Source organism: Oratosquilla oratoria, chromosome 30 (genome assembly GCF_046742065.1).
Source record: "Oratosquilla oratoria isolate Oo_2021 chromosome 30, ASM4674206v1, whole genome shotgun sequence".
Lineage (NCBI taxonomy): Eukaryota > Metazoa > Arthropoda > Malacostraca > Stomatopoda > Squillidae > Oratosquilla > Oratosquilla oratoria.
This window is the reverse complement of record NC_134806.1, coordinates 11393067-11402141: the sequence shown is the minus strand read 5'-3', so window position 1 is coordinate 11402141 and position 9075 is coordinate 11393067. Positions and strand designations below refer to the sequence as shown.

The 9075-nt window shown below is 40.7% G+C and overlaps 1 protein-coding gene across 24 annotated transcripts in view; it reads left to right on the top strand.

Annotated features, from left to right (window-relative positions):
• Cadps (calcium-dependent secretion activator 1) overlaps positions 1–9075 on the top strand; it is a 1142346-nt gene that overhangs the window by 807634 nt on the left and 325637 nt on the right. For all 24 annotated transcript variants that reach the window (XM_076212572.1, XM_076212575.1, XM_076212566.1 and 21 more), the window contains 2 exons: positions 1885–2006; positions 2728–2872. In XM_076212572.1, coding sequence (XP_076068687.1) covers positions 1885–2006; positions 2728–2872 — 267 coding nt within the window. The remainder of the gene's footprint in view (positions 1–1884; positions 2007–2727; positions 2873–9075) is intronic.

Here is a 9075-nt window from a genome sequence, read left to right as displayed (position 1 = left end):
AGAGAGAGAGACATTGTGACAAGTTGAAAAAGGTGGAAAAAGAGAGTCATGGGTCTCGTGCCGAGTTTATTCCTGACCGGTTTCGCTTGTAGCTTCTTCAGAAACTACAAGCGCTATCAAGCGCATTGGTTTAAGTCACTGTAACTTTGTTACGGGTTAGCTGGGTTCGAATCCTCGGCTCGTCAACGTTTCAATTTCCAACGAATGCCTCCATCGAGTGATTCTTCAGTCTCGACTGCGATGGCATGGAATTAAAAGTGATTTGTGGTTGAAAAAAGATATTAATTGATCACTGGGAACCATTCAGTGTAAAATATATATATATATATATATATATATATATATATATACACACAATATGTATTCATGTATTTGTTTGTGTATGTATATATATGATAGTTCAAATATCTAAGTTGCTGGGCTGAAGTGAAATGCGTTTTGAAAATATTGGACGTTCTTGGAGCACATTTGGTCAGCGAAGACTCACTTATGTTTTATGTTTCAGCATCACATTGAGTTGACCCAGTTTTCTCCAGTCTGCAGATACGTAAATGCTTTACGTAAGATACCTCATATGAATTTACTCACTTCTAATAAATAGAAGGCGAAATAGTGAATAACTAATATCATATGAAGCCGAACGCGCTTGGTCGTAAAAAAAATATATACATCAAATTCATATGGCGTTGATAGGCGTCTGAATCGATATTAGTTGCTACTGCCCTTATTTCTTTTTTGCATTTTTTTTTCTCTTTTACACAATTGTTTAGCTACACTTGAGTTAATGTAAGTTTTATAACAGTAATTCAAAATATATAAGGCCAGTCAAATATTCAGTTGCGGGAATATTTATTATTATTATTATTTACAGCAATTTTGTCTTCCCTAATTTTTTGTTGTTTGCATGAAACTGTCGTCCATGATTAATGATCTATGCCTGTGTCTCCTCGCACGGCAAAATGCTGCAACCTAGTTTTCAGAAGTGCAAAACTGAAGAAAAAAAATATTATTTCGGAATTATTAATCTCTTGCGGATTGTAGACTTCCCTATGCTGAAGAAAATCGTCTGACCTCAGCCTACATAAAATAATCCAATGTGGCAAAAGTTACCCAGTCTCTTGTATCAAGTTAACTGGACTGTGATAACGCTAATATAAAACGTTTAAGATAGAATGGATCATCAGTAGTATTTGGTAAATAACATTTTATAAGAAATTGAAAAGTGTGCAAATGTACGCTAATAGACTCTTCTTCATAAATACCCTGAATTGTAAATACAAACAAAATTGCGTTATACAGAGTTCATATTCCTGAGGTGATCATTCATAGCTGTTGAAAGTTGAGTGTAGATAATCCTGCTCGTAGAATTTTCGAATATTACCAGAAAAAAAAGCGTAAAAATCTTTGTATGTAGATGATTGTATGGAAAATGAATAGCAAATGAATTTACTCGATTACCACCCGAGGGCAATACTATTTATGTAGGTTAATCTTTATGTATTTATGTATCTATATACAGAGAGCTTTTTCCCCCTTATAAGGGAAGTAGCCAAATCAGAGGCACCTACCTATTCCCACCCATTCCACTCCCTTCCACCCTCCCCTACCCCTCCCATCTCAGCTCCTCGTGGTTGAAATATGTGAAGATGAGAGATGGGAAACACGGAACTTCGATTGTAACACGTCACTCGATCGGCTTCGACACCAACTCTTGAGGAAGACGTAAGCCGAAACCGGTCGAGTGAAGTGTTACAGTTCCAATAAAGGTACTTTCAAAGTCCCACGTTTCCCTTCCCTCGTCTTCCCATACCTGTCTTTTCAAATTCAAAATATGAAACTTGTAGATGCATGGCGTTGTACCTTATGATTGTTTTTTTATTGCAGGTCGTGGTAATGGAGGTACGAGGACTCAAATCATTACCCCCTAGTCGAATTGTATACTGTACGATGGAGGTAGAAGGAGGTGAAAAACTGCAGACAGATCAGGCAGAGGCCTCAAAACCCATGTGAGTATAATAAGACTACTATACACTGTGCTGTCATGGAATTCATGTCACAATTTGATAGCAGTATGCTTCGTTCGTTATATCACCAAGGTGGCATACTCCGTAGACTTCGTTGTGGCCAACGCAAGAAGAGTAATCAAGATCTCTTTAGTCATGGCTCACCCCTATATATCGTCTCTGAAGTCTCTCTGTAATTTTCCAATTTTGCTTTACTTCCTTCCAACTGGTGCCGCAGCATCCCATCTTCAAACAGAATGTAGGTACTATTTTGTGCCCACTCAATTAAGACATCCCTAATGAGGTCAAGCACATAGAGCTTCAAAAAAGAAGCCAACTCTCATTCAAAACCATTCTGACATACCTTCGCTGTTTCTCAACAAAGATTTTGCTATCTCATACATATCCTCCATAGCCCTCACATATTTCACTGGTACTCCATTCCTCCTGATTCAATCGTAGGCTTTCTCCAGATCGACAAGGACCATGTAGAGACCCTCTCTCGATGTTTTCCATAACCTGCCTCAATGCAAACACAGCATATGTTGTTCTCCGACTGGCATTAATCCGAATTACTCTTCATCTAAAGATATTTTCTCTTATATACTTCATTACACCATTAGTTGATTATTTTCTGTTATTAGAGCCTCTTGCTTATGACGCATGATAAAGTAAATGGAAGAAGCGATGTACCCAAATTTTCACACTTATGTACTTGTTGCAGGTGGGATACCCAGGGAGATTTCACCACCACGCATCCGTTGCCGGCTGTTAAAGTGAAACTGTACACTGAAAACGCTTCCATGCTTTCTCTGGATGACAAAGAACTAGGGAAAGTCGTCCTGCACCCTACACCTCTAAGTACCAAAGTGAGAACCAGTTGTTTTTCCCTTAAACATAAAACACTCCATCTCCTGGTGGAAATTAATATTTACTAGTGTTAAAACACTACAGGTACCAGGGACTCAGACAACATATAAGAAATATGCAGTCTTTTTTCAGTAATTATTATTACCTCGAACCTTACTGACCGGAGGCTTGCTACCTCATAGTTGTTGGCTAGAATTTTCGATCTAAGAAGAAACGCTGGACTGTTGTTTGCGTTGTATTAACGTGGTAATTATTCTGTGTCACCTAATGGTAGAAGGAAGAAATATCGATAGTCATCGAAATGCCGGTAGCTCTTTATCAGTAGTAGGATTGAAATTGGAATAAAGCTCGCCTAGCAATTCCCGATAAAAGAATTATTGATTTTAGAATTTAAAAAAATCGTAAAATTTTCTCTTTTTAATTATCACACCACTTGAATAAAATCTGTTCAAAATGTCAGCTACTCGGTTTTTGTTTTGTTTCTTAACTGATCTGTCCCTAATACGGTATGTATTTCACAATTACTTTGGCATCATAATTTGATATGCTTTCACTTGTGACCGTATAGTACTTATCATCATAAGTCACACTGTTCAAAAAAAGGAATCATGAAGTCAATATGGTTAGTATGAGGTGTAGTTAAAATTATCAAAAGTTGAGGGGTTTCACAGTGGTAGAGTTTTTTTTTTTTTTTTTTTTTTTTTTTTTTTTATAGTTAGAAAGGCATAAAGCTGATAATGGCCAGCAGTGAAAAATTCATGTAAGGTTCCACCAAAGAGTCAGTTCTCCAAGTGCTGAGTTTTAACCTTACTGTGCCCAACTCGATGTAACAAGGGACTACCGATGGGAGTCTGCATGCAGGTAGTGGCCCTGTGAGGCGGATGTTAGAAAAAGATAATTAGTTAAATCCCCCCCCCCCCATTCGTCTTCGAATCCCTTAACACTCTCACCTCTCCCTTGGGGTTGGCATTTGGTCTCTTTGACTACCTCTTCTCCACCTTTTAATATAAGTAGAGCAGACAACCAGCGACAGCTCCCCCTCATCTTTCTCCTAGTAACCGATGGCATGTAAAAAGGCCCAGCATAGATTATAGTCCAAGTTTTTGCCCTAAAGAGATCTATGGGAGGATTTGTGGACCGTTGTCAATTACTATAGAACTGGAGGCTTCCAGTAAATAGGAATTGAGATAATAATTATTATCCATATAACATAATAAAGAAACCAGTGACAGGTACCTGTTTGTGGTACTCCTCCAAAATAGCGTAGCAGCTCATTTTCAAAACCCGTGAACCCTTCACTTCTTTTGCACATTGGATTATTGTGTTGTCCATTGGAACATTTAACAGAACATTTCCTCAGGAGTCTTCATTACCACATGTCTCTACTCTTCTCAGTTCACCTCTTTACAATTTAAGTCTCCCACAAAGACTATCTTGTCTTTTTTTTCGATTTTTTTTTCGAAACGAAAGTTATGGCTGACAATATTTCCTAATAATAATCAACTCAGTTCCAAGCCTTTTTCTTAAAATTGGACACGGGATGGGATACCTACGCTATCACGATGTCTCTTCTATCTGGCCCTCAAGTTATAATTTTCAGATGTATTGCTTCAGCCTTACCCCCACTCAAATTAGTCTCTTCCGCAGTGATGTACTTCTTCACATAAATCATCACTTAAAACCCCGTTTTATTATATCTCTCGTCTCTAGATGATGTATCTATTATTCTCGGCCGAGGATCAATATTTCTTGGAAATATATTCTTTTCTAAGTACAAAGTATCGGCTTCATTAACTACCAAATAGTAATTCATTTTCAGCTTTGATGAAAATAGGCCATTTACGTCAACACAAGCTACTTCTTATCAATTTGAACTGTTTCCTGCATTACCTCGCCTTCTTTTCGGTATCATTTCTTCAGTGTCTGGTCTAGAACTTTCCAGATTTTTTATTCGCTTTTCCGCGTCTTTGATTTTATTTACAAATCCTCATGTATTTGACCATTTCATCCTCAGTAGCATCTCTCTTGACCCAAATGTCTTTAAGCTTATTGTTGCTTGATAATTTCCAAATTATTTTGATTGTCTCGTTTGTTGTTCGTAATTTGAATTTGATTTTCAGTAGACGTGAGTCATCTCTCTGGCACCGACCTATCCTGAACACATCTTTCATATAATATAATCAGTCGAGTTCGAATCATTTTCCATAATCTTTGAAGTAATTTCTCTAGTATTCTACAACTAATGTTCTCGTCGTTCCCTCCATAAAATTATGTGATCCTCTTTCCAGTCATCAAAAGTAAAAAATTTTGTCTTGTCCACTACATCTCAAACGAGATTCTTTTTATGATTCCCACCATATCTTCCAATTCATTATGTACTTCCCTTCTCTGATGCTTTATGATATTTCTAAAGTTAATCAATCCTTCTGTTGGTCAGAAAATAAATTTTCTTGAACATCCATCAGTTCACCTATCTTTTCCTCGTTTGACTTGATGGTAGCGTCGTTTTCTATTATATTGAGAAGTTGAGCATTCTCCTTTTGAAGTTGAAGAGTTTGTGATTTCTTAGCAAAGTTGATGTTTATTCAATATTCATGTTCAAACTTGCGTTCCAGATCACGAAACTTGGTTTTGTGAACCGAAATTACAGTTTTCAATCGTTTGATATCAATTTAATAATATAAATAAATTCTGAGATTTTGGAGGGTAATCCCACCCATCTATACCAGCTTCGGCCTCTTCCTGAACTTTACCAATAATGAGATTTTGCGAACCTTCAGATGAGAAATCTACGAAGTCCACTGTACACTCCGATGAAAATGTAATCACAATCTTTCTCTTCTGTGCATTTCTTTTGTTTTATAGAGGCACCAAGAATAGCCACCCTATTTTAATTCTCATTCCCCTTCAAATGCCTCGTATTCACCATTGTATGTTCTCAGAATAACATGATACTTCTCTCATACAAATCCAGTAAATAAAATGCGTCCTTCGAAAACATATAGACCGACTAGTTCTTATCATTGTCAGTGTCGCCACTGACGAACTGGTTCGTCGCCCAGTTCTTTGTTAGATTTTGAGAAAAATATAAATCTATTTTTCTTTGGCCTTTTTCATGTACCTTGGAAAAAAATTATGCTTAAAGAATAACTTCTGAGATTGCTTGTTTCTCTCTCGACCGCTCACAGATGTTAACAAATGTTTCACCTCTATGTACTCCTTTTGTTTTAAGAGAAGTTGGGAATAGAGCCACTCATTATTCCTCAAAGTCTTCTATGCATAACCTGGAACCACCACTGTTAATCCGTTAGATGGTCTCTATCCCATCCAAGTAGATAAACTACTTAGATTTAAAACCCGACACCATCCTTCCCCTTCGTCACTGAGTCGTCGTCGTCGTCATCTTCCTCGTCTTCGTTTTCTTCGTCTTCGTCTTCTTCTTCGTCTTCTTCTTCGTCTTCTTTGTCTTCTTCTTCGTCTTCTTCTTCGTCTTCTTCTACTCCTCCTCCTCTTGGTTTGCGGGGCTAGTACCCATTCGGACCTCAAGCTTGAAGGTGGTCCACAATTGTTGTCCACGCGATGCCACTGGTATTAGCGGCGTCACCCTGATCTCACAGGAGAACGGGGTACCCCTCAACCTCAGGTGACACCAGAGGGAGGATGTGCCCCCAAGAGGCTGAGGGTTGCCTCGGAAGGGGAGACGGTGAGATGCCGCGCCACCCATGTGGCGGTGAGTGGCGGGATCTGTGTGATCGTGGGTGCTAAGGGCAGTGTGATTTTTGCCGAAGCTCGTCGCTGCCTTGGCAGCATCATCCGCAATAGTGTTCTCTGGAATTCCGATGTGACTAGGGATCCAGTGAAATGTTGCATACCTTTCATGCTGGTCCAAAAGGTGCAGCGAGTGCTGGATTGATGTCGTTAAGTAGACGTCATCCGTTGTCTTCGCGGACCGAATGACATCAATACCCCTTGAGTCTATGTGGATCACGACTGCCCCCTGCCCAGCAGAGAGAGCGTGGTCCAGGGCCTTGGAGATGGCAGCAAGCTCCGTCTGAAGAGTAGAGCTTCCGTAACTTACTCTCCATAGCGCGGTCACCCCATTGGTGGTTGTAAAAGCCGCGCCACACCCTCCTGTGTGGTGGTCCACAGAGCCGTTCGTGTAGCACGACAAACTTGCAGGGGGAGTGATGGACCTTATAGCCTCAAGGACCATGTGTTGCAGCCGTGCCGGGTCGTAGTCAGTCTTCCTTCTGTTGAGGTGGAAAAGTTGGAAGCTGGCGCAGAGAGATGGCCACGAGGGAGGGGGGAGGCACAATCTGGATGAGGGCCGTCTAGAGCACGTCGCCGAACAAATTCCCGGAGTTCAAAGGCACGGATCGCATTCATCACATGGGCCCTCCAGGAGTGACCAGTGGTGTCTTCCTTGGCTTCTAGGGCACTGAGGAGGGAGGTCTTCACTTCACTCTCCCTTGGGCTGGTCAAAAGTCTGACGAGAATCCAGGAAGAAAGCCTTTCCGCCTGTAGGCGAAGGAAGGTAACTCCCGCCTCCTGTCTAAGATTCACCACACTGGCCCATGGAGGAGCCGCAGTGATAGTGGGGAAAGCCTGTTTTTGGAAGATATCAAGTTTGTCCCACGAACTGAACCGGAGGGATATGAGAATCACAGCGCCATAGTCCACCACCGAGCGTACCGTTTGAATATAATACATCCGGAGGACCTTGTGGCTGGCACCTAGCCGGGGTCTCGTCACGGCTCTCAGGAGATTCAATCTCGTCTTTGTGGCCTCACGGAGGTAGCTGACCTCCGGACTGAAGGAGAACCTAGCGTCGATCCAGATACCCAAGTACTGATGAGTGGGCACCCAGGCGAGGATGTCACCTTGAAAAGTGAAAAAGTGAAATGGGGGCGTTGCTTCCGCGTCCTCAGACTCATTGTTCTAGTCTTGGCCGTCGAGATCTTCAGTTTCAGCCTTCCACATTCCTGGGAGAAGCGCTCTAGTGCCCTCTGCGCCGTGCGAAGGAGGAAGCCGCCCCCCAGTGACCACCAGCGCGAGATCGTCCGCATAACAGAGGAGGTGAGCATCCTCCCTGAGATTAAGTAGATCCAGGTTCTCCATGAGCACGATGAAGAGGTTAGGACTAAGAACGCCCACCCTGCGGAGTCCCATTTTCTTAAGTCTCGTCTCTTTGTGTACAAATGTGTGTACAAGAGTTTATATATATATGTATATATATATATATATATATATATATATGTGTGTGTGTGTGTGTGTGTGTGTGTGTGTGTGTGTGTGTGTGTGTGTGTGTTCACTTGGTCTTTGGATCACGTGTTGGACTCGTGATCGACAGCTATTTCCCTCCTGGAAGAGAGCTCAGAGCTCGTAGGTCCGATCTATGGGTAATGCTATGACCTTGCACACACACACACCCCCGACTCCCCGCCCACGAGAGTCAGAGTAACGACCCGAGGCACAGCGATACCGAAATAATTTCGGCCCTGGGCAGGATTCGAACTGGGTACTGGGAGCACTTCTACTTCCCAGTTCAGCGCTCTACCAACTGTGCCCACCGAGTCAGTGTGTGTGTGTGTGTGTGTGTGTGTGTGTGTGTGTGTGTGTGTGTGTGTGTGTGTGTGTGTGTGTGTGTGTCTAATTGAATATATATATATAAATATATAAATATATAAATATATATATATATATAAATATATATATATATATATATATATATATATATATACTAACTTTTACTATTTTCCGCTACTTTTTCACATAAGAAGAGCTGACAACCAGCAACTACTCCCGTTCTCTAAGTTAGTGACATCAACAGACTTACTTTCACAAGATACAGACAACAATCCACCGATTCTTCTAAGGGAGATCAATGGCTCGGATGGTCTGAGGAATACTAGTGACTTCTGTAGAAACTTGGGACAGTAATTGAATTGTTAATTAACATGAATATTTTCGTAAGCAGTTACCTGTTACAAAGATTGATTTTTACGAAGAATGTACGATGATAGTAGGGTGGTGGTAATATGTTGTCTAGTATTACATAGGATATTTACACATTCCTTCAAGACATTTTAACCTCATTCCTATTGAATGCCTTTTTTTTCTTCTTCTTCTATTGTAAATACCACCAGATTGTTTGATTCACATACCTTTAATAGGAAAGGTTTTATTATCTTTTTAACCAATG